At 31.1% G+C, this 25182-nt stretch overlaps 1 protein-coding gene across 1 annotated transcript; it reads left to right on the forward strand.

Annotated features, from left to right (window-relative positions):
* Positions 1-15429: 15429 nt before the first annotated feature.
* Positions 15430-25060, forward strand: LOC117921701 (PTI1-like tyrosine-protein kinase At3g15890). Its single transcript, XM_034839659.1, has 4 exons — positions 15430-15685; positions 16299-16446; positions 23705-23967; positions 24041-25060. Exons 1-4 carry the CDS (start codon positions 15642-15644, stop codon positions 24711-24713), a joined length of 1128 nt encoding a protein of 375 aa, XP_034695550.1. The 5' UTR covers positions 15430-15641; the 3' UTR covers positions 24714-25060.
* The last annotated feature ends 122 nt before the right edge of the window (positions 25061-25182 follow it).

Genomic DNA, 25182 nt, shown 5'->3' on the forward strand with positions numbered 1-25182 from the left:
GGACCATTTAAGGTGCCTTTTAAGGGATGTGCTAGTTATATTATTGATGATTTTTTCTGAAAAGGTTTGGGTGTTTTTTCATGAAGCAAAATAGTAATGTGTTAACTACATTCAATGAGTGGAAGATCATGATTGAAAAGTAGACAAGGAAGCAGGTAAAATGTCTTTGCACTGATAATGACTTGGAGTTTTGTTCTGATGAGTTTAATGTTCTACACTCCATAACAAAATGGTGTGGCGGAGGGAATGAATAGGACTTTGATGGAGAAAGTATGTTTTATACTATTTAATGTTGGTTTACTTAAATCTTTTTCGATTGAAGCTGCCTCTATAACTTGTTTTCTCATTAATCGCTCTTCTTCAACTGCTATTGATAAAATAACTCCACAATAGGTATGGTCTGGTACTCCTGCTAGTTACTTTGATTTGAAGATATTTGGATGTTGATAATGGAAAATTGGAACCTAGATCTATAAAGTGTGTCTTCTTTGGTTATAAGTCTAGTGTTAAGGGATATAAGCTATGGTGTCTAAAAGCTAAGAAAGTCATAGTCAACAAAGATGTTATTTTTTATGAAACCGTTATGCTTCATGACTCATCTTCTAGAGATTCTTGTGATAAAGTGCAACAAAAATCAAGCACACAGGTAGAGTTTGAGATTGGGTTAGGATCCATACCGGAGTCTACATCTCAATCTAGTTTAGAGATGAAGAGTGGTACTACTGTTGCTCTCTCACCATCACCAACACCACCACAGTTCTATTGCTAAAGATAGACCTAAAAGAGATATTGAGCCTCCATAGAGGTATGTTAAGGCTGATTTGATTGTTTATGCCTTAAATGTGATTGAAGGTATTGATTATAGTGCAGAACCTTTTACCTACTCAGAAACAATTAATTGTAATGATTCTAGAAGATGGATGATTGCCATGTAGGAGGATATGAAGTCACTTCATAAGAATGACACATGGGACTTAGTGAGACTACCTAAAGGTAAAAATGTTTTCTTGTTGCAAATGGGTGTTCAAGAGGAAAGAAGGAATAAATACTAAGGGTTGAAAAAGTTAGGTATAAGGCAAGATTAGTTGCAGAAGGCTATAATCAGATTTTCAGTATAAACTTCATTCATGTGTTTCCTCTAATTGTAAAGCATAGTTCCATTAGAGTTTTACTTTGTATTATAACCATGCACAATTTTGAGCATAAGCAGTTATCCGTGAAGATAGCGTTCTCACATGGAGAACTTGAGGAGGACATCTACATGCAACAACCTGAGAGTTTTGTAGTCTCAAGAAAGGAAGACTATGTATGCTTACTGAACAAAAAAAATCTCTTTATGGCTTGAAACAGTCACCTAAACAATGTGGTATAAGAGGTTTAACTCATTTATGACTACTCATGATTTCAAAAGAAGTAGTTATGATAGTTGTGTCTACTTTAAAAAGAGTAATGATGGGTCATTTCTATATCTACTCTTATATGTTGATGATATGTTAATAACAAACAAGGATAAGGAAGATATAAGAAAGGTAAAAGTCAAACTCAGTAAAGAGTTTGAAATGAAAGATTTTCATCTGCTTTATCTCCACAATCAGATGATGATGTTAATTATATGTCACGAGTTCCATATTCTAATGTAGTAGGGTCTCTCTTATATGCTATGGTTTGTTCACATCCAGATTTATCATATGCAGTCAATAGATACATGGCAAATCCTGGTAAAAAACATTGGAAAGCAGTTCAGTGGATTTTCAAATACTTGTGTGGTACTACCATGGTTTTAAAAACTAGACCGGATCGACCGGTTTGACTATTGGTTTGTCACGGTTCCGGTCCGGTCCGATCAATTGGGCCGAAAAGTAGTTGGATCGGAATTGGACCAGTTGAACCGAACAAATCGAACAGTTTCTTCCGAATTGTCCAATTCAACCATTTTACCATTTTTTTCCCAACAACTCCTCCCACCGGCAAAAACCCTCACCCCATATTTTTCCCCTTTTTGGTCATCCATCCCATCCCTTATTTTCTAGTTTTTTATTTTTATTTTTTACTTCATCTCATTATTATTTATTTTATTTTCTATTTATTTTTTTTTACTTTATGATTTTTAGAACTTATGATTTTAATTTAAATTAATAAAAACAATACAATTTTAACTAAATTTTTTATTTTAAAATAAGTTTTTGATTGAAAAAAAATTCAAATTTTAAATTAAAATTATGATTTTAAATTAAATTTCTAATTTGAAACTAATTTTTTTATTTTCAAATAAAAATTTAATTTTTAAATAATATATAATTATTTTTAGGATTATTTTAAATTTTAATAATTTATCAATTATATATTTATGACATCACTGGTTCGACTACGATTTGACCATCAGTCTGACTAGTGAACCTTGAACTAGTAACTTTTCCGGTTCAATGACCGGTCTGGCTCTGAAAGCATTGGGCACTTCTGATGTTTGTTTGCATTTAGGGAGAACAAGAGATGAAATCGTTGGGTTTGTTGATTATGATTTTGCTAGTCATATTGATAAAAGAAGATCTCTTACAGAGTATATTTTTATTGTTGGTGGTTATGCTATCAGATGGAAAGCTACTTTGCATACTACAATTGCTTTGTCTATTATTGAGACTGAGTACATGGCTATTTCAGAGGCTTGTAAGGAAACTATTTGATCAAAAGGACTATTTGGTGAACTTAGTGATAACTTGTAGATTACTTCAATTTTTTGTGATAGTCAGAATGCTATTTTCCTTACAAAAGATCATATGTTTCATTAGAGGACAAAGCACATTGATGTGTGGTATCATTTTGTGTGTGATATCATTGCTTGTGGTCATATTGTTATGGTCAAAGTTAGCACCCATGATAATCATGCTGATATGAGGATGAAAATATTCCCTATAGCCAAGTTTGAGCATTGTTTGGACTGGTTAGTATTCATTGTTAAGTTTTCCTTTAGGGTTTATGGAAGAGGTGAAGAGTTTTTCTTGAAGATTGTAGTTTTTTTTTTTCATTCCTTGCATTAGAGCTTGGTGACTAGATTTCCTCTTTTGGTCCCACCCAAAAAGCTCACAGTACAACATATGTGATGAAGAAAAATTATGTGCGACATGTGCAACATATGTGCAAAAAGATCACGGTGCGACCTGTTTTATTTATTTTTTTCTCTCTTATATATAATAGTCGCTTGATACTCTTCCCTTTTGTACCAATTTTTTACATAGTTGATTGTTCTTCTCCTTTGCCTGTGGTTTTTCCTCGTTTAAGGTTTTTCACGTAAATTTGTGTGTGTTCTTATTTTTCTTGTTGCCTATTCTCATTTTTCCATAACAAAAAGCTTAAGGATATGGTGTCTACTAAAACTTACTCCATGATTGTTGGAGCATTGCGAAGATGATAGATCAAATTTAAACCATTTTAAAAGGGTAAATGAAGTTCAATGTATAAAGATAAAATACCTCTACCATGTCTTTACGTTCTTTAACCTAAATTCTTTTACTGTTGATAAACAATAGTAAGGTGTAAAATTAATTAAATTGTACTTTAATTTTGAGTAACTTGTATTTGTTTATTTACTTTGTTTTTTTTTTTTTTTTTTTGCAAATAACGATTTTTGGTTTAATATTGACCATTACCCCCTTTTCTTGGACAAGAATATGAGAAATTTAATGAGGATAAGTCTATATAATAAACTTGATTATGTTTACAACAAAAAATTTCTATGTAGTAACATATGTTTTATCAAATATCCAACTAATTGAAAATGAACTTCATTGAAAATGGATTTAGATTTCAATGTCATATTAGACAACCATAAATGTCATGATGATGCATATGATTTTATTAGGTTTTGTTGAAATAGTATCATGCATCTTGAAGAAAAAGTAAGCATCTTGATTTGTGTTTCAAAATTTTTACCATAATTTATTAATTATATATATACTCTATAACTAATTAAAATATTTTCCAATGTTGCAAATGATAAAGAGATCAATGAAGGATATAGATGAAGAACTTAAATACTTGTGGTTAGGTTTCATTCTAATAAATTTTAACGAGATATTTTTTTCTTGAGACAAAAATATTAGCATGCAAAGTGTAAGATTTTTATAGTTTTTTTTTTCCTTCAAGATTTTTTTTACTTTATGTTTCAACAACATTGAATGTATATAGGAGCTTCTGTTGATGTCATCTACAGGTGAGGTGATGACCTTTGGGACTAAAATTGTCTATCTTACTTCAATTTTTGGGTTGCACTAGAAATAGAAACAATTTAGGATGAATTTTAGGACATCAGTGACACCAAGACATTATTCAATTGCAATTTAAAAAAATTGAATATTCTTAGTAGCTAATGAACAGTTTAAACTTGTTTTTATTTTTATGAAGACATTCATTCTCATCTTTATCAATCAAACATTATTGGTAGCACATTAAGCACCTTCAATTTTTTAGGTTTCTTAATCTTATTCATTTCAATTCAATCTCATTTTTTGGTATTTCCTTTTTTATTTCCACTAAAACACTTGATTTTGTGATTTTAAAATATTCTCTTTACACCCAAAATTTCTCCTCCGTGGAAGATAACTTATCCTATTCCTTTCCCTTGTCATTTATGTATCCTAGCACTATAATGGACATTTATTTCCCCATTTCACTTATTTATAAGTCCTATAACATAATGCCACTAAACTCTTTATTTTTCATTAACTATTGAGTATACTTATTTATTTTGAAGGAAACTCATCCTTATGTTTGTGAATGATCATTGAAAAATGTTTGAATCCTTTTTATTTTTTGGTATATTTGTGGTTGATAAATATAGATAAAAGTTTGAACTTAGGATGCTATGATATTGCATTTGGATGTGGTGGATGTTTTCAAAATCAGCAAATTGACATGTATTTCTTTGTGCAGTTTAGGTTGAGTGTAGAAATTCTAGCAAATGTTTGTGAAAATTGTTATCAAATAGTTACACATGAATTTACAAAGCTAGCAATTGTGTTTCTCAACTACAATTAAGTTTCCACGTTATATAAATTGGTTTAAGAACACATAGACTAATGAGATACGACTCCACCATGAATTACATTGTTTAATTAAGTGAATCTTTCATTAATTTTCTATCTTCATCAATTGTCTCAATCAGTGTAACAATACTTATGAGTCATGAGTAGCCTATATAGTGTCACTATTTTTTTTCAAGTATAAAGACAAATGTTTCAACTGAAATTTAGCATAATTTGTTATGATGAATCTTGTATTAGATCATCCATGTCATTGATTTTTACCACTTCAAGGATCATTGCTTTACTTTGGATAAAATGTAAAATAAAGTGTTAGAAGATATCAATTTATTTCCTTTTTATTTTCACTAAAAACACTTAATTTTGTGATCCTCAAAATATTCTTTTTACACCAAGAATTTCTTCTTTGCATAAGACACATTATCCTATTCATTTCTCTTATATTTTATATGTGCTAGCACTATAATGGTCATTTCTTTCTTCTCCTGCTTATCTTTAAGCCCTAGAATAGGGGTTACTAAACTTTTCATTTTTCATTAATTATTAAGTATATTTGTTTATTTTGAAGGAAACTCATCCTTATATTTGTCAATGGTCATTGAAGAATACTTGAATTCTCTTTTCTTTTTAGTATATCTATGGTTAATAAATGTAGACAAAAGTTTCAACTTAGGATACTCTGGTATTGCAATTGGATGCAATGAGTGTTTTCAAGATCCACAAATTTACATGTATTTCTCTATGCAATTTAGTTTGAGTGTAGAAGTTCCAGTAGTTGTTTGTAAGAATTGTTACTAAATGGTCATACATGAATTTACAAAGCCATCAAAGGTGTTTCTCAAATACAATTTTGTTTCTACTTTATATAAATTGGTTTAAGATCATGAGGACTAATGAGATACAACTCCACTAGAAATTACATTGTTTAATAAAGTGAACCTTTCATTAATTTTGTGTCTTCATTAATTGTCTCGATCATTGTAGCAGTACTTATGAGTCATGAGTAGCCTATATAGTGTCACTATTTTTTTTTTCAAGTATAAAGGCAAATGTTTCAATTGTGACTGTTTTGAAATGCAACTTTCTTATAATTATAACGTTTGAAATTTAGCATCATTTGTCATGGAGGATCTTATATTAGGCTCTCCATATAATTCATTTTTACCATCTAAAGGATCATTGTTTTACTCTAGACAAAGTGTAAAATAGTGTTAGAAGATATCAATTTATTTCCTATTTACTTTTACCAAAACACTTAATTTTGTAATCCTAAAATATTTTTTTTACACTTCGAATTTCTCTTCTATGTATGACACCTATCTTATTTCTTTCCCCTGTTTTTTATATATGTTGGTAATGTAATGGACATTTCTTTCATCTCCCACTTATCTCTAAGCCTTGGAACATAATGACACTAAGATCTTCATTTTTCACTAAGAGTATACTTGTTTATTTTGAAGGAAACACATCCTTATGCTTGCCAATGATCATTGAGAAATGCTTGAATCCTTTTTTTTTTGTATACTTGTGGTTGATAAATGCAAATACAAGCCTGAACTTAGGATGCTCTTATATTGCAGTTGGATGTGGTGGGTGTTTTCAAGATCCACAAATTTACATGCATTTCTTTATGCAATTTAGGTTGAGTGTAGAAGTTTCAACAATTGTTTGTGAGGATTGTTACCAAAGGTTCATACATGAATTTACAAAGCCAACAAAGGTGTTTTTCAATTACAATTAAGTTTTCACTTTATATAAATTGGTTTAAGATCAAATGGACTAATGAGATACAACTTCACCAGGAATTACATTGTTTAATTAAGTGAACCTTTCATTAATTTGTGGTCTTCATCAATTGTCAACATCAGTGCAAAATAGTCATGAGCCACGAGTAACCTATATGATGTCATTTTTTTTTCAATTATAAAAACAAATGTTTCAATTATACACATTTTGAAATGAAGCTTTCTTATAACAACCTTTGATATTTAGCATCATTGATCATGACGAATCTTGTATTAGGTTCTCCATATCATTCATTTGTACCACTTGAAGAATCATTACTTTACTCTAGATAAAATATAAAATAGAGTGTTAGAGATGTCAATTTATTTTATCTTTACTTTTACTAAAACGCTTAATTTTGTGATTCTAAAATATTTTCTTTACACCTAGAATTTCTCCTCTATGTTGGACATCTTATCTTATTCCTTTCCCTGTCTTTTATGTGTGTTGACACTACAATGGACATTTCTTGCCTCTCTTGCTTATCTCTAAGCTTTGGACCATTGTGCCACTAAGATATTCATTTTTCAATAACTATTACATATACTTGTTTATTTTGAAGGAGACTCATGTTTATGTCTGTTAATGGTCATTGAAAAATGCTTGAATCCTTTTTTTTTTTTTTTGTATATCTAAGGTTGATAAATGCAGATAAAATTTTGAACTTAGGATGCTACGATATTGCAGTTGGATGTGGTGGGTGTTTTCAAGATCCACAAAATTACATGTATTTCTTTTTGCAGTTTAGGTTGAGTGTAAAAGTTTTTGCAATTGTTTGTAAGGATTGTTAACAAAAGGTCATACATAAATTTACAAAGCCATCAAAGGTGTTTCTTAACTACAATTAAATTTCCACTTTATATAAATTGGTTTAAAATCACATGAACTAATGAGATACAACTCCACCGGGAATTACATTGTTTAATTAAATGAACCTTCATTAATTTTTGGTTTTCATCAATAATCTAGATCAATGCAGCAATATTCATGAGTCATGAGTATATGATGTTACTATTTTTTTTTTTTAAAGTATAGAGGCGAATGTTTTAATTGTGACCATTTAAAAAATGCAACTTTCTTGTAATAACAACCTTTGAAATTTAGCATCATTTGTCATGAAAAATCTTTTATTAAGCTCTCCATATCATTCATTTTTACCACCTGAAGGATCATTGTTTTACTTTAGATAAAATATAAAATAGTGTTAGGAGATGTTAATGATTATTATTATTATTTTTTTACTTTTACGAAAACACTTAATTTTGTGATCCTAAAATATTTTCTTTACACCTAAAATTTCTCCTCTGTATAGAACACCTTATCTTATTCTTTTCCCTTGTCTTTTATGTGTATTAGCACTATAATGGACATTTATTTCCTCTTTCATTTATTTATAAGCCCTAGAATAGAGTACCATTAAATTCTTCATTTTTCATTAACTATTGAATATACTTGTTTATTTTGAAGGAAACTCATCCTTATGTTTGTCAATGGTCATTTAGAAATGTTTGAATCCATTTTTATTTTTATTTTGTATATTTATGGTTGATAAATGCAGATACAAGTTTGAACTTAGGATGCTATGATATGTAGTTGGATGTGGTGGGTGTTTCAAGATCCACAAAGTTACATGTATTTCTTTATGCAATTTAGGTTGAGTGTTGAAGTTCTAATAATTGTTTGATAAGATTGTTGTTGAAAGGTCATACATGAATTTACAAAGTTGGTAAAGTTGTTTCTCAACTACAATTAAGTGTCCACTTTATATAAATTGGTTTAAGATCACATGTACTATTGAGATACAACTCCATCATGAATTACATTGTGCAACAATACTCATGAGTCATGAGTAGCACATATAATGTCACTATTTTTTATACAAGTATAAAGGCAAATGTTTCAATTGTGAACGTTTTGAAATGCAACTTTCTTGTAACAACCTTTGAGATTTAACATCATTTTTTATAGCAGATCTTATATTAGACTCTTCGTATCATTCATTTTTATTACCTAGAGGATCATTACTTTACTCTAAATAAAATGTAAAATAGAGCGTTAAGAGATAACAGTTAATTTAGTCATGGTTTTTAGATTATGAAAAAGAGAGATTGAATTAATGCCACAAATTTGTTTCATAATGTAGATCCCTAGAAAGAAAGTTCTAGAGAGTGTTCTTATAAATCATGTTTGGAAGAAAAATGTTAAAAAGGCTACAATTGAATTTATATTGAAAATGGTGGCTAAGGAACCGTCAAATGCACTCAAGCCCACCATTAAGGAAATACTTATATATATATATATAGACTTAGAAAATGCATAGCCCACACAAAGAAACAATAAATCTTGCTATGGATAAACCTAAGATATTCTATCCCACTTGAGAGGTAGCAAAAACTCAAAAAACAAATGGAGAGACCTAAAGAGTAACTTACCTTTAAGACAAAGTACGTAATTTCTTTCATCGTTAGCTACCAAAGCTAGCCTCTGGCACTCTGCCATCTAGTTTTTAAGTTTTATCTCTTATTAAATCCTTTGTAATTATATTATTTCTCACTATTTATACCTTTTTTTTTTCTCTGACAAGGTCACCCAAATAAAATTTTATTGGATTAGGGTTTCTAATTGTCAATTAAACATAAAATAATAATAATAATAATAATTCTTGCTAGAAATTTTTGTGGGTATTGGAATGAAAATGATGGCTTAGAAATCATTATATATTTTTTAGGACATTTATGAATATGTTTTTTATACGAAAGTGTGACCAAATATGTATTAATTGCTTGAGATGTGGTCATGGTTTCCCTATAACCATAACAATATTATTACTTAGGGATAGTGAAAATATGTTTCTCCACAAAAAAAAAAAAAAAACTTTAGTACGTAGGATATTAAGACTTAGGGTGTTGATGTGTTATTGGGTGCACATTGGTGCACTAGTCTTTCAATTCAATCTATTGCTTGGCATGCATGGTTACAAGTTTGAGTTCAGCTTCAACATATTGAAATAGACATAAGATTAAATCCAAGTTGACACACCCTTAATTTATTGGCATAGGTGACCGTCGGCAAGTTAAAGACTCTCTCCATCATGGATTCTTTGGTTGCCTTGTTATTAAGGACTTAAAATTCCTTAAATTCCCAAAAAGGAATGGTGAACTAACTAAAGAAAGACAAAATGGAAAAATGATAAATTACGAAAATAAAAATAAACAAGAAAGATAAAATGTTGATGAAAGATGCAATAAATCGAACCACAAAATGTGTTGTATGGACAAGGCTTTGGAAGCCTTCAAATATAAGAATATAAGATATATCTTCTCTTATATTTTTTATAGAGAGAATAATTTGATTCTTCTTTTTATTAATCCTACTCACACCCCCTAAATAAATCTCTTTCAATTCCCACTTTCTAAAATCCTCTCTTTTTCCATAATCAACTTATCCTTTTCCACCTCAACAACTTTCTTTCCACATCATTGACATCTTCACCTTGCCACTACTAACCTTATCATGTTCCTTGATGAATTGATAAGGGTTTTTTTTTTCTCACTCTCTTTGTCTAGCTACATGATACTTCTTTGATTCATTTTAAAAAATTTAACCAATGATTAAATAACTCATGCATACGTTCAATCACAAACCATCACATTACGTCATGAACAATAATGCCCTTTTTCAGAGGTGACAAGCTAAGAAAATTTACAAGTAACATGAAATTCATGCCCCATATGAACAGCATTTAGATAATAAGACCAAAGTAACATGCAAGCCATGTCCCATATGCAAAGAATTGAGAACATCCCTCGTACCCATTTCAAAATTTGTTTGTTTGGACTCATGGAAACTGTTGGCATTTCCACTCTGACATCAATGATTGGTAGGCACACCAACTAGGGAAAATTGAGGGGCTTCCTACAAGAACTCCCTGTTTGGCTAGTTCAAGCCTACTCTCTAGCTATCAGATGCCCACGTCCTTGTCTTATACACCACCAATTTGATTATTTTATTTATGGGGTTGGGTTCAAATGACCAACGACTCCTACCTTGGCCCACATAGGAAGCTCCCATATGTGACCAAACCCAATCTGCTTCCTACAGCAAATTATTTTATCTTGGGTTCTATGGCATTATCTTCTTTTTATGCTCAATCACCCAACCTTTTGAGAAAATCCAAATGGTTCCTTACCCCCCCTTCTGTTTTGGCATATTCTCCTATTCTTTCTTTTTGAATTTTCTTTTCGGGCACAGCTCAGCTCTGCTTCCCAGATTGAGAGTGTTCCTTTTCAATCATGGGAAAGAACCAAGAGGAGAAAATAAATAGAAGAGAGAGAGTGAGAGGGAGAGGGAGAAAGAGAGACAGAGAGAGAGACAGAGAGGCAGAGAGAGAGAGAGAGAGAGAGAGATTGAGGGTTCCATGGACGCATAAATTTATGACATTAAATCCATGGTAGGTTATAATGTCAAAGAGGAGTCCTATAGCAGTTACTAAAAGCTAGGACTTGGCTCCTCATGCTTAAATTCAACTAAAGAGCATTTAATCGAAATATTTCGTCTCAGCTATTGAATTCTTGAATAGGAGTAAGGCGTGCATTCACTCCCACTAGCTTTTTAATATTTTTTATTTTATAAAAAGAAAAATTTTATGATACACTTCTTTAATATCAAGAATTTTGAACATGAATATATGATAACTTTTGATTAATTATTAACCCGATCAATCTAATCTCTAACATGAGGTATTTAATTCAAGCCAAATTCAATGTCATTTTTCTAGGGTAAGTTTGGGTTATATGATTCAAAATTGGTTCACAATATTCTGTAATAAAAAAATAAAAAATTATGTATTTATACCAAATTTTAAATAGTAAAGGAGAAAAAAAAAATTGAAGATCGTAATAAAAAATAAAAATAAATTTATATATTTTAAAAAAATTGTATGTGATATCTTTATGATTTGATTTTATAAAATAAATAAATATTATTATATAACTAATATATATTATAAATATATTAAATCAAATATTAAAAATAATAACATAATCCGATCCCAATTCAAATTGAGATCAGTTTGAAAAAATCCAACTAAAGCTCAATTCAAGGATTGAAAATAATTGATAAGCCAAACTCGTAGTGAGTACTTTCCGATACCATACAAAAACCCTTGTATCCAAACATGTTTTGGAATTTTATTTTTTTATTTATTTTATTTTATATATATATTTGTGAATGCAAATAGAAAATGGCCTTGAGCACCAAAAATGATGAACTAAATGACTTGATTGACAACTATGTTTGCCATTTATGAAGAATCAATAAAAGATTGAGTGGCGTTTCCATTCAAATTCTTTAATCCAAGTCGATAAATACCTTTAGTTTTTTTTTTCCAACTTGGTTTAATGTTGTGATACGTCATCTATGAATGATCCATGTCACCTACCAATATCACCACCAAGTGAAATTAAGAGTTTGCAATTTAAAAATAGTTTTTTGTTTTTAAAAATAGAAAACTATTTTAAAAAATTCCTAATAGCGTTTAACTGTTGTTCCTTAAAACTAATTTTTAAAAACAAACTAAAATAAAGAATAATTTTTAGAGAATAAGTAAATATTATTTTCACTTATTTTTTAAAATAAAAGAAAAATATGAATCAATTTAACCATATTTTTTGAATTCTTTAAAATTATTTTTTATTCTTTCACTTAATAATAATTTTTAAAAGTAAGTTTCAGAAAACATAATTAAGGGAGTGTTAATATTTTCACAAAATTAACTACTTATCTGCCCTTCCAAATGAAATATTAATATAAAACAATTTGTTTTGAAAATATTACAATATTTTTAGGTATTCAAAAATATTTTTGATAATGGCTAAGTTCAAAACAATTTTTATGTTTTGGTTTAAAATTTATTTTTTTAGAAAAAATTATTTTGAAATCAGAATATTATGACCTCTTTTCAAAACCTGATTTTAACCTGCATTTTCATATGAAAAAAGTGTCCAACATTTTGTATTTATTTTGTAATGTTGTATTTTTTTGTTAATTTTATTTTATAATGTTAAAATAATTAAAGGAAAATTCTAGAAATGAAGAGCCTATTCAAAAGTTGTTTTCAAACAATAATTTTTTGCTCTTAAAAATAGAAATTATTCCATTTTGAAAACTTGTTTTAAGTGTTTTTTAATAACATATTTTAATTGTTTTTACTTATTTTTAGAAATTATTTAAAAATAATAATTATTCAAATATGAAACATGATTGATAATAAAATATCACACATAAAAGTTATTTTTAGAAAATATTTGAAATCATAGAAAACACATTAAGAAAATTCCAAGTTTTTATATTTTATTTAAAATTTTTTCATAATACTGTTTTTGAAAAATTATTTTCAAAAACTGATTTTGAAAACATTTCTACAATGACGTTAAGGGTATGTTCGGTTCACAAAAAATACTAAAAATAAAAAAAAATAAATCAAAACTAGTTTGAAACTTATCTATCTTCAAATTATCTAATCGATTAAAATAATTTAAATAAATTTGAAATAATATATCAAAATAACTTATTAGCCTTACATCTATTTTTTTTTTTTCTATTTTTTTTTCTTTTCCTTGCATTTCTCTCAAATTTTCCAGAAACCAAACATGACATAAGTGTCCAAAGATTAGTCTTTTATGACCTTGATTAATGTTCAAAAAAAAAAAAAAAAAGAGTTGTGAAGAAATCTCAATAATCCAATTGAGAAATATTAAATTTGATTTCTTAGGGTACTTCTCACATTCTTGTTTCCTTTTTAAGAAAAAAAAACCCTTAGAAAATAGAAATTATTTGAGATAAAACTTAAAAGTGAAATAAATGCTAGAGAACAAATTCAACCCAAAAAAGTTGAGAGCAGTTGATGATCCTCAAACACTGAACAAAGGGCCATAGGTTGAATTATTCTATGGAGTACAAGAGTAGTAAAGTCATATTTCAACTACTCCTTTCCACTGACATGTGCCAAGTTGAATCACTAAGTCCCACCACCTTTGTATCATTATTTCAAAACCAATTATCAAAATAATAATAATTTCATTCATTTTCCTCAATTTTAATTTTAAAATATTATTATTACATCAGCCCTACCTCATATAAACCATCCATTATTATGGCCAAAAAATGAAAAAAATCAATCCAAATAGTAAATACTCTTGTCGTTACTAAATTAAGACAATATTGTGATATCTGGGAATGAGGAATGAGAATAGGAATAGACATCTTATTCATTTTCTCATATTTTCTCGTATTTGGATAATTCAAGTAAGGATAAGAATGAAATAAAAAATTATTTTATAGAAAATAAAATTTCGCTTATAAGCAGGGTTAGTAGTAGGTGTTTTGATTCCCTAGTATAACTTATTTTTATAAACACTTTTCAAAAAATTTTTAAAAAAAAACAAGAAACTTTTGGGATAAATTATTTTTAAAAATATTTTTTATTTAGATTTTATAAAAAAAAGAATTGTAAATTCCATTTATACAATATAAACTAACTTTAATTTGAACCTTATTAAAAATAAAAATAGTTTTATAATTGTGAATAAATTAGAAAATAAATAGTTTTTAATAAAATGTGAATATTAGGATTATAATAAAATCATAAATTATATTTTTATAAAAAAATATGGATATTAATGTCTTATTAAAGTATAATTGATTTATTTTGTTAACAATAAATAATAATAATTTAAAATTAATAATTGCCAATACTATTTTATTTTAAATGAATTTTTTTAAAAAAAAAGAAATTTTATTTTTTAAGGTATAAATGAGTCAAAATTTTCATTATATGCATACCTTTGGTACTCAATTAACGACATGATATTCTAAATTTTTTTATTTAATCTTTAATTAATTAATCAATTTTTAAATTTTAAATTATTCTTAAAAACTAGAAGATTCATTAAGGAATTTAAAGTATGAATTATTTTTAAAAATTATTAAACGTCTTATTTTGTTTTTAAAAATTGTTTCTCAAAAATAATAATCAAATAGTGGTTTAATTTTTTTAAAACAAATTTGTTTTTAAATCACACACCAAAATAGTTTTTTTTTTAACTAAGCACAATGTGAGAGTTTTAAAAAAATAAAAATAAATATTCTAACTGAAATAAAACCAAATAATCATTTTAACGTTCCATTCCTAAATACATCCAAATACAAGAATTGAAATTACCAAATCCATTCCTATTCAAGAAAAAATGTTAATAAAAAGGAATCCTATATATAAAAAATATGCCAAATGTAATTAAATTATTTATATAAATTAATTAAAATTAAATTAAAATAATAAATAGAAATTAATTTATTGAATTTTTATAATTTTTAGTCAAATTTTCTAATAAACATAGGGTAAAGAAATAAAGGGAGGAGGAGACCCACTAAGAGTGCATGAAAAATAAAGAATCTTATGATGTATATTTGATATTATCAAATATAATATAATATATACCATGTCATATAGAGTATAGTTGTAAAAACAAAAATAAAAAAATGATGTGGATTTGAAATGAGAGAGAGAGAGAGAGAGAGAGAGAGAGAGAGAGACAGCGAGGGAGGGAGAGAGATAGAGAGAGGGGGGGGCTCAATAAAGAAAGAAGACTTGAAATATACGCAGCGAAAATCTCTTCCCCCGTGGTGTTTGGGGGTTGCTTCCTTTTACCAAAAACCTGAACTCCACTCCTTTTGCTCATCACCTAGATTCTAGCTTCGGTTTCTTGCCTTCTGTTTGTTTCCGGAGAAAAGTTTTTATTCCTCACGCCTTCTCCCGACAAAATGGCCTTCTGCTCTATGTTTTGCTGCGGAAAGGGTTCTGATGGGTACGTTTTTGCTGAATCTATTTCAGTTACAGCTGATCGGCTTCTTCTACTATAGTTTTTTTTTTTTTTTTTTTTTGGTGCTTTTTTGGAAGTTTTGATTTGTGGTGGACTGTTCTGTTTGGTTTCCGAGAAAATGCAGGTGGAGGAACGAATTTTGAAATGGTTTGGAGTTACTTTATTGTAATAAGACTTATTTGAGTTGATTTTTTGTTTGTTTGTTTGTTTGTTTGTTTTGTACGAGAAGATAGGGTTTCCGTTTTTATTTTTCTTTCTTGTCTTCCGATTCCTCAGCAACCTAACGGTGTGTTTTTCTGGAGAATTTTTAATTGAACGGATTTTTGTGTTTGGTTGCTGAGAAAACAGAAGCAAACAGAGGAAAGGGAATTTGAAGATTTATATTTCTTGCAATTTAGTTGACTCAGAGTGAACCAACTGAATTAGGACTTGATTGTGCTTATACTTTCCTTTCCTAAAGGAAAAATAAGCTTTTTAGTCTTCAATTTTTTTTTCATTTCTGTTCTTCAAACTTTTCAGCAACCAAACAGTGCATTATTGTTTTTTTCCAATTTTTGTTTGAATGGTAGTTTGACGTGTAGAAGACTCGATTGTACAGGAAAGAGCAAGGGAAGAAGGAAGTGACATGGAGGATATTTTCTTTGAAGGAATTACATGCTGCCACAAACAATTTTAATTATGATAACAAGCTTGGAGAAGGGGGGTTTGGCAGTGTTTACTGGGGGCAGCTGTGGGATGGATCCCAAGTAATGTTTTAATAAATCTTCAGTTTTTTATTTTAATTTGATTTATTGTTGATGTTTCTATTAATTTAGTTATCAGTTTGATTATTGATGAAACAAAATAGTTTTTATTCTGAATCGGTAAATAAAGCTTTAATTGTTAAATCTCAATAATCTACTCGGAATTGTTTAAATTTAGGGAACATTGTAAAATATGGTATCTGTATGGCTAGTTTCAATTAATATGATAGTGTGGTTGGTTTTAGATGTGACAGCATGATTTGGATTGATGTTTAACTTAAGTTGAATAATGGGGCAGAAAAAAAGTAGGTAGACACATCTATTAGTTTCAGGGCTAGTACAATTGATGATATACTTGATATAAGAATGTGATATTAGAACATTAAATCCAGTGCAAGCAGAAACGCTAACTGATACTGGGTGGATCTATTTGTCCAAGCCACTCAACCGTATCTCCAAGATGTTGATCAGAGTATGATGTCCTGCTTCTCTTCATGAAAGTACTGAAGAAAGTACACCACTATGGGTGACACTTTATTTACTTATGATTATGTTTAGGATGAGATACTTTGATTTGAAAATTTTTGGATAGGTATTTCTTTTTAAAAGAGCAGATATTTTGTGAGCAAGGACTGTTTTAGTAGTTTTAAGACAAACTGCTGTAAGTTTATTCTGAAATGCATTTATGTCATTAGTAATGCTTGTACAAGGTTTACAGCATGGTGTAAAATGGATGAAGAATTGTATTAATATATTTTTTTTCTATTGAGAATTCGTATCGCATGACTCTTAGCTTGTCTAGTGTTTGTTGTTTTAGTTCCCATGTGTTGTACTCCTTTCAATAGGTTCCTATAATATATCTTTCTAGTTTTCTTTTATAGAAAAAAATAATAATAAGGCTACTTCCGGACACCACACGAGAAATATTCATGTGATTTAAAAAGGTTGTTGATTGAACTGGAGATTCATCTAGGCAATATTCTTCTAAATAGACAACGCATTTTTTTTGTGGAAACCTCAAAATGTGTGAAAGGACCTCTATAAGATAGGCATAACATGGGATAAGAGTGTGGATGTGTCTGACATGTCCGTTTTTTGACAGACACTCAAAATGATTATCCAAGAAAGGAACACCAGGAATTTATTCCCAGTTCAGCTACACTGGTAGTTGATTAGGTTAGCTACTTATCCATCCCCTAATGTTTATAAGTATCCTAAAATGAATGGGACACCAGTGTATGATACTATATACTGCCTTGAAACTTCACTTTACCCTAGAGCAGTGATGATGATGATGATGCTTTTTTAGAGGGACACTTTTGAAAAAGAATTTCAATAGTACAAGTTATGAATGGGACACTCTGAAATTGTAGCAATACTGCTACACCCAACAATTGCATTGCATTTGAGTCCCTTTAACATTGGATGAGATAACATTCCATGACCTTGTCAAATATTGCACTGAAACAAATACATCGAAATACATACTTATCAAAAAAAAAAAACAAATACATCCAAATACATGAGTTGGTATGGGTATTTTGAGTTCAGGCTTCATACTCAGGATCCTTTTATTTTTTGCTTAATTAATTAATTTACTTATTTTTAAGTTTTTGGGTTCACCTACAGATCATTCATAATAAAAATAGGAATGAGGGTTTGAAAGATGAGTTATATGGACCTCTTTTTTTTCTTTTAGTAATTTATATTTCTCATTAGACATGATTTCTGTCATCCCACCCCTGTGCACATCCTACTATTTGCCTAATGTAAGTTTGGTGGCATGAGGCTCATACCCAGATTAACTGTGTAGTAGGCAAGGTGTTTTCTTAAAATCTTAGACTAGTCATTAATCAGATATTCCAGTGAGAAGAGATGATTTTTTCATGTTTGACTGCAGGAGGAAAGATTGTATTATTTGACATTCTAGTACTTTAGAGGGGCTTCTGATAGAAACCTATGTGGTTAACCTCATGGAAGAAAATATCGCAATATGTCGACGATATATCGTGTATCGGAGGGTATGGATACGATATTTTGTGGAGAAATATCGTTTTGGCGAAATTTCGGGAGAAATGGTAAAAAAATCAGCGATATTTCCTGATACATCGGCGGTATTTCCCGATACATGGGTGATATGGCGATAAATCACCAATTTTTCGTGATATATAGGACAGTCAACGCGGGGGTCAACGCGCTACAGTGCAACTACAGTGCTCCCCCGCTATAGTGCTGCTACAGTGCACCCTCAAAAATGTCTTTTTTTTCTTGCTATTGAAGGGACTCGAACCCCAAACAAAAGGTTTGGAGTTCAGCTCATCTTACCATTGAGGCAAGTTTGCCCTTGTTAAATGTAATGCACTAAAAATATATATTCAAAGTCATCATATAAAGAAAATTTAAAAGAATATTTTATAGAGCAAATTAATTATAATTATTTTATAATTAAATACAAAAATCTTTTAATTGATTACCAAAAATATAAAAATTATCATAATCATTTTCTTCATAATGTTTTTAATATCATTAATAAATTAATTAAATATTAGAAAATTGTACATATATCATAATTTATTTTATATCATTTAATACAATTGAATGAAATAAATCATAATTTTAATTTTAATATATATTTTAAAATTAGACATATTATAATCAAATATCATAATATTATTATGAAATAATATTTGATGTAATTTAATAATAAATGTACACTTATAAAATTCATATTTTTATCGATGCATGCGATATTATTATCAAATATGATAAATCATATTATACATATATCAAATTCTTTAATAAATTAACTTTAAAATATCTATTATACTTCTAATTACATTTTTATGAAGTTTTTTCTTATATTTTTATAAATTTTGATCAATTTTACGTCTAACAATATTTTTTTCCAAAATATCCGTCGATATATCTTATATATCCATAAAATCGAAGTACTGATATATCCGTAATTTCCGATATTTTTATCCTTGGTTAACCTATCTCTAGATGTGATTTGGAGTAAGATTTGGTTGTTTTCTGTGCAAACGTCTAGTTCTCTATTTGGTATTACATATATCAAAGCTAACATCCCTGGTGATTAATCGGAAGAACAAGTGGAGAGAGGAGGGATATGTCCCATCTTTTGTTTGCTAATGACATGCTAATCTTTTGCGAGGCCAACAGTGATCAATTGAGATATTTGAGTTGAGTGTTTATGTGGTTTGAAACGCTTTCTAGGTTAAAGTGAATATGAATAAAAGCAAGGTTATTCCTTTAGGGGGAGTAGAGACTTTGGAGGATGTTGCTTCGATGATGGGGTGTAGAATAGGGAAGTTACCTACTTCTTATTTGGGTCTTCCTTTGGGCGCCTCTTTTAAATCTCCTAGGGTGTGAGATGTAGTGGAAGAGAGATTTAGAAAAAAATTAATAATGTGGAAGAGACAATATCTCCCTAAGGGAGGGAGGCTTACTATGATCAAAATCACCTTATCAAGTCTTCCGATTTATTTCGTTTCTCCTTTTAATATTCCTAGAAAGGTGTGTTTAAAACTCGAAAAGATCCAAAGGGATTTTTTATGAGGCGGTGATGCCCTAGAGAAAAGGCCTCATTTGGTGAATTGGAACTTGGTTTGTGCAGATAAGAAGGGGAGAGGCCTAGGAATTCATAGTCTTGTAACCCTAAACAAAGCCTTGCTCGGAAAGTGGAGTTAGAGATTTATTGAAGAGGGGGAGCCCCTTTGGAAACAAATCATCATCAAGAAGTTTGGAGTAGAGGAAGGAGAGCAGTGAGGAGTGAGAGGAGGCTATGGTGTGGGGGTGTGGAAAGCCATCATAAATGAATAGGAGGGCATAAGATGTAGATCCCGTTTTATGGTAGAGAATGGGAAAAGGGTTAAGTTTGGAAAGACTTGTGGTGCGAGGACCAAACCTTGAAAGAAGCTTTCCCTAACTTATTTCTTTGGCAATGAATAAAGACAGTGGGGTGTCAGACGCATGAGAGGGGGCGTTGGGTAGTTGGAGCCCTCGCTTTTCAAGACATCTTAATAATTGGGAGATGGGAGAAGTGGAGTCTTTGTTATGAAAACTACAACCCTTGGTTGTGAGTGGAGAAGTGGAGGACATTTTGAGCTAGAGAGGAAGTAAGGATGATAAATTTTCAGTTAGATCCCTTTATTGCTCGTACATGAGGGCTTCCAGAGATCTTTTTCTATGGAGTATTATTTGGAGGTCTTGGGCTCCAGTGAGGGTGAGTTTTTTTGCTTTGGAAGCATCTTGGAGCAGAATTTTAACTCTTGACTAGCTGAAAAGGAGGGGATGGAATATCCTGAATAGGTGCTATTTGTACAAAGAAGAGGAGGAAACCACTAACCACCTACTCCTGTTTTGTGGCAAGGCTTAGATTGTTGTCAACCTTGATCTACTCCCTTTTCAGTGTGGAGTGGGTTATGCATTCCTCGATTAGAAGGACTCTATTAGGTTGACATGGTTTTTTTGTTGGTAAAAAAGGGAGAATGCATGGAGGGTTGCCCTCTTATGTTTGATGTGGACTTTATGAAAGGAAAGGAATGAAAGAGTCTTCAATGACATCAAGCGGTCCAACCAAGCAATCAAATCTTTTTTCATGTATACTTTTGTGAATTTGGTTAGGGTGTATATAGAGGATCACACTTTGTCTATGATTGATTTTATAGATTGGTTATTCGTCAAATAAGGGTAAGCCTTTTTTTGTCTCCTTATTGCCTAGCTTTTTTGGGTGTTGTTTGAATACTTTGTGTACTGTTTTCACCACTTTTAGGCGTTTCTAATGCAATCCCTTTTATTACCTAAAAAAAACCATTCCTAGTGATAGTTGAAGACTCAAAACATGATTGGCTATGCCCATGACAACTAATTGAGACCAAAATACCCTAGACTGAGATAACATCATAGCCCAATGACCAGGCTACATATATTGTGAATTTTAATCTTTATCATAAATTATAAATTATTTATTTATTTATCTATTTCATTTTGATTGGTAGAACTCTCTCTCTCTCTCTCTCTCTCTCTCTCTCTCTCTCTCTCTCAGTACTCATTGGGACCAGAACCTAAAACCTCCCACAGCCCCGCCCCAACCCATTGCAACTTGAGCTTGGCCTCAAGGGCCATAAATTGTAAATTTTTAAGAACAGTGATCAAGTGGTAGCACCATCCTGATTCCTGATGGGTCTGAAGTTTGATTAACAAATCATTATAAATGTTTATGGCACTTCATGATTTAAATGACCTAAAAGCATGCCATCAAAACCTAACTCAACTCAATATACTAGTAATTATTGTACAAATAGAGAGCCAATAGTGGTTGTTCCAAACTGACAGTGAACTCGTTTTGAGATTGGAAGATTAACTCTTCATGATACACAATGTAATCATGTTATTGGTGGAATCTGATTAAATTGTTGATTATTGCACACTACCTACAGAGTCCACCAGTCATTCAGAGAGTCAACCAGAATTTGTTACAGAAAAGGTGAAAGTTAATTGAGAATTGTCTTTAATTTTCATTTCACAAAATGGATATCAGAATGCTGCCTCAATCTGCAACAATTTTGAGAAATCAGGTCATATTCTATACATAAGAATGTTTACTTGTAAGATTCTGGCTGATGGTTTGTTTTACTCAATTTTTCTGTCATCTGCTATGGTCTGCAATGAATTAAAAGAAGAAAATCACTCTTCTTATAATCTGTGCACCATAATCACTTCAACTTGATAAATAAATAAAAAGGTTCCTTTGTTTAATTTTATTTTTTATTTTTTATTTTTTTCCCCTTAAAACATTTATGGTGTCAACCTCAGAATGAGAAGAATAATCTGTAGCATTTTTATATCCCAGTTTTGCTTCCTAACCTACCCTTTGGAAGACCAAAAGTGACAGGAAGCAGAGCTACTGGAAATTACTTAAAGTGGGATTCCTTTTGCACGATAATTTTAGTGTTTTCTTTTTCTTTCCCTTGTTCATCATAAAATCAAACTGAGCCTAAAAGAGATTGAAGGTGAAAGTTGGCCTTCAAGGTGGGGTTTGTCTGTGGTGAGGGTTGGTGCACACACAAAATGCTTGTTTGGTTTAATGATAATACAATATTGGGGTACTATACAGGGGGGCTAAAAACCCTAAAAAAGGTATCTGAGAATGCTTTTTCCAAGTCTGATTCTGGCTTTGCAATTTATTCTCTCTCTACTTGTCTACCACGCTAAATAATGTAAATTAAGGGTGTTGTTTACACTTTGTCTTTATTTGCCCACCATAGGCTGCTGCTCGGTGATTCCCCCCTCCTCTTTTGTATAAATCCATCTCCTTGAAGGTTAGCCTTCAAGTTAGCATTTGTCTATGGTGAGGGAAAGTAGACCCCAAATGATGTTTTGGCACAAAATTAAGACTGTAAACTGGAATGCCGAGCTCCGGCAGAGTGTTAAAATGCCCTCTAAATACATTTCACTCTTGAGTATGCTTTTCCTAAATCCTGTTTTTGCTTTACAATATTTCCTACCCACTAAACCATACCTAGCAGAAGATTGTGATTTAAATCTCATCTTGATTTTCCTGCTCTAGAACTAACTGGTTGGAGATTCTTTTCTTGTGAGTTGGTGCAGCTAAAACAAAAGTGAAGTAGAACCTTGTAGTTGAAAATGGCTGAGTGGTTCTGAATTGCCTTCTCAAAGATTTTATTGAGCTTGCCCCCCTACCCCAAAATGGTGTCTGTCTAGTCTTATGAGATTAGGGCAAACAGTTGGCCTTGTATAGATAAGAGTGACCTGGCTGCTGCAATGGGATTATTCTCCTTGTGCTTTTTAATCCCTTCTCACTTTAGTGGTTGATATCTTATTTCATGTACATGGAAGGTTTACTCACAGAGAATTCTCTGAAAAGCCACCTAGAAGCTGCTCTTTCAATGAATTATGCAAAAAATGAGGATTTAGCAAATTGTAAATGAACAAAGAATATATATGTAAACTAGTGAGCATTAGAGGTAATGCCTCCTTGCAAACACACCCCCAAATATTGTCCCTGGGACTACTTGAGCCTCTCACAATATTTTACTAGTTGGATTTTTCTAGTAAGCTATAGCCATCTCCTAACTTGGTAATCCATGCATATAAATAGTTACAATATTCCATTTTCTTCTTAAAGCTAATATCACCATAGTTTTTCTTCTCTACTACTTTGATACCACTTGTCTTTCCCATAGAGTAGATTCCATTTACCGAAGAGATATATCTGCAGATTGCTATTAAAAGGTTGAAGGTCTGGAGCAACAAAGCAGACATGGAATTTGCTGTTGAAGTTGAGATATTGGCACGGGTTCGGCACAAGAATCTTTTGAGTTTACGTGGCTATTGTGCTGAGGGGCAAGAGCGTCTAATAGTGTATGACTACATGCCAAATTTGAGTTTACTCTCTCATCTTCATGGCCAGCACTCAGCAGAATGCCACCTTGATTGGAACCGACGGATGAATATTGCAATTGGGTCTGCTGAGGGGATTGTGTAAGTATTGAACTCAACTCCCCTCTCTATCTTTATCTTGCTGCTGTAGTAACCTCTTATGTCTTTGCTCCAGTTATCTTCACCACCATGCAACTCCACATATAATCCACAGAGACATTAAAGCAAGCAATGTATTGCTAGATTCAGAATTCCAGGCTCAGGTTGCTGATTTTGGATTTGCCAAGCTAATCCCTGATGGTGCAACACATGTGACCACAAGAGTTAAGGGTACCCTTGGATACCTTGCTCCTGAGTATGCCATGTTTGGCAAGGCATCAGAGAGTTGTGATGTTTACAGCTTTGGCATTCTCTTGCTAGAGCTTGTTAGTGGCAAGAGACCCATCGAGAAAATGAGTTCAACAATGAAGCGCACAATCACTGATTGGGCTCTTCCATTGGCATGTGAGAAGAAGTTCAATGATCTGGCAGACCCAAAGCTGAATGGCAAGTTTGTGGAGGAAGAGCTAAAAAGAGTCGTCTTGGTTGCACTTGTCTCTGCTGACAGTAAGCCCGAGAAAAGACCAACAATGCTAGAAGTCCTTGAGCTACTTCAGGGAAATTCAAAAGAGAAGTTGGCTGATCTAGAAAATAATGATTTGTTCAAGGGCCCTCAGACTGGAGGTTATACTGATGGGGGTACGGGGCCTGAAGCAAGCCCAGACATCATCTCAGAAGAGAACGATACAAACGAAGAATTAAAAGAGATAAAACCTGATCCAGGAAATCCTCACCCTCATGGTAGCTGAGGCGCCTAATTGTGAATAGACAGGATAGTATTTTTGGACTTTTACTTAGGGCAAGGGGGAGGTCTGCTGAGAATATTGGAAGGTGGCATGGTTTGCAGGTGGTTTTGAAATTCCTGTGTGTTATTGGTGTTGTATTTTGCCTTTCATTTTCATTTTCATTGTACTCCGTATATGAAAGACATCAACTCTTCCTAGTGTTTATTGGCTTGTTCTTCAATTTCTTTGTTTAGGTTTACTAAAAGGAGTAAAATTGGTGAACCAGGCAACATATGATGAAACATATGGTTTTAGTGTGTTCTTCAAGGATGTAAACCTTTTAAATTAAGGCTCTACACTTTGTTGGGTAATGGCAAATTGGCAAATATTGTGCATGGAAAGCCACATGGATGACAAATTAATTGTATGCATTCCTACATCTTTTAAATTCAGGTTCTACAATTTGTTGGGTAATGGCCAACATCGTGCATGC

This window comes from Vitis riparia, chromosome 9 (assembly GCF_004353265.1).
Source record: "Vitis riparia cultivar Riparia Gloire de Montpellier isolate 1030 chromosome 9, EGFV_Vit.rip_1.0, whole genome shotgun sequence".
NCBI lineage: Eukaryota > Viridiplantae > Streptophyta > Magnoliopsida > Vitales > Vitaceae > Vitis > Vitis riparia.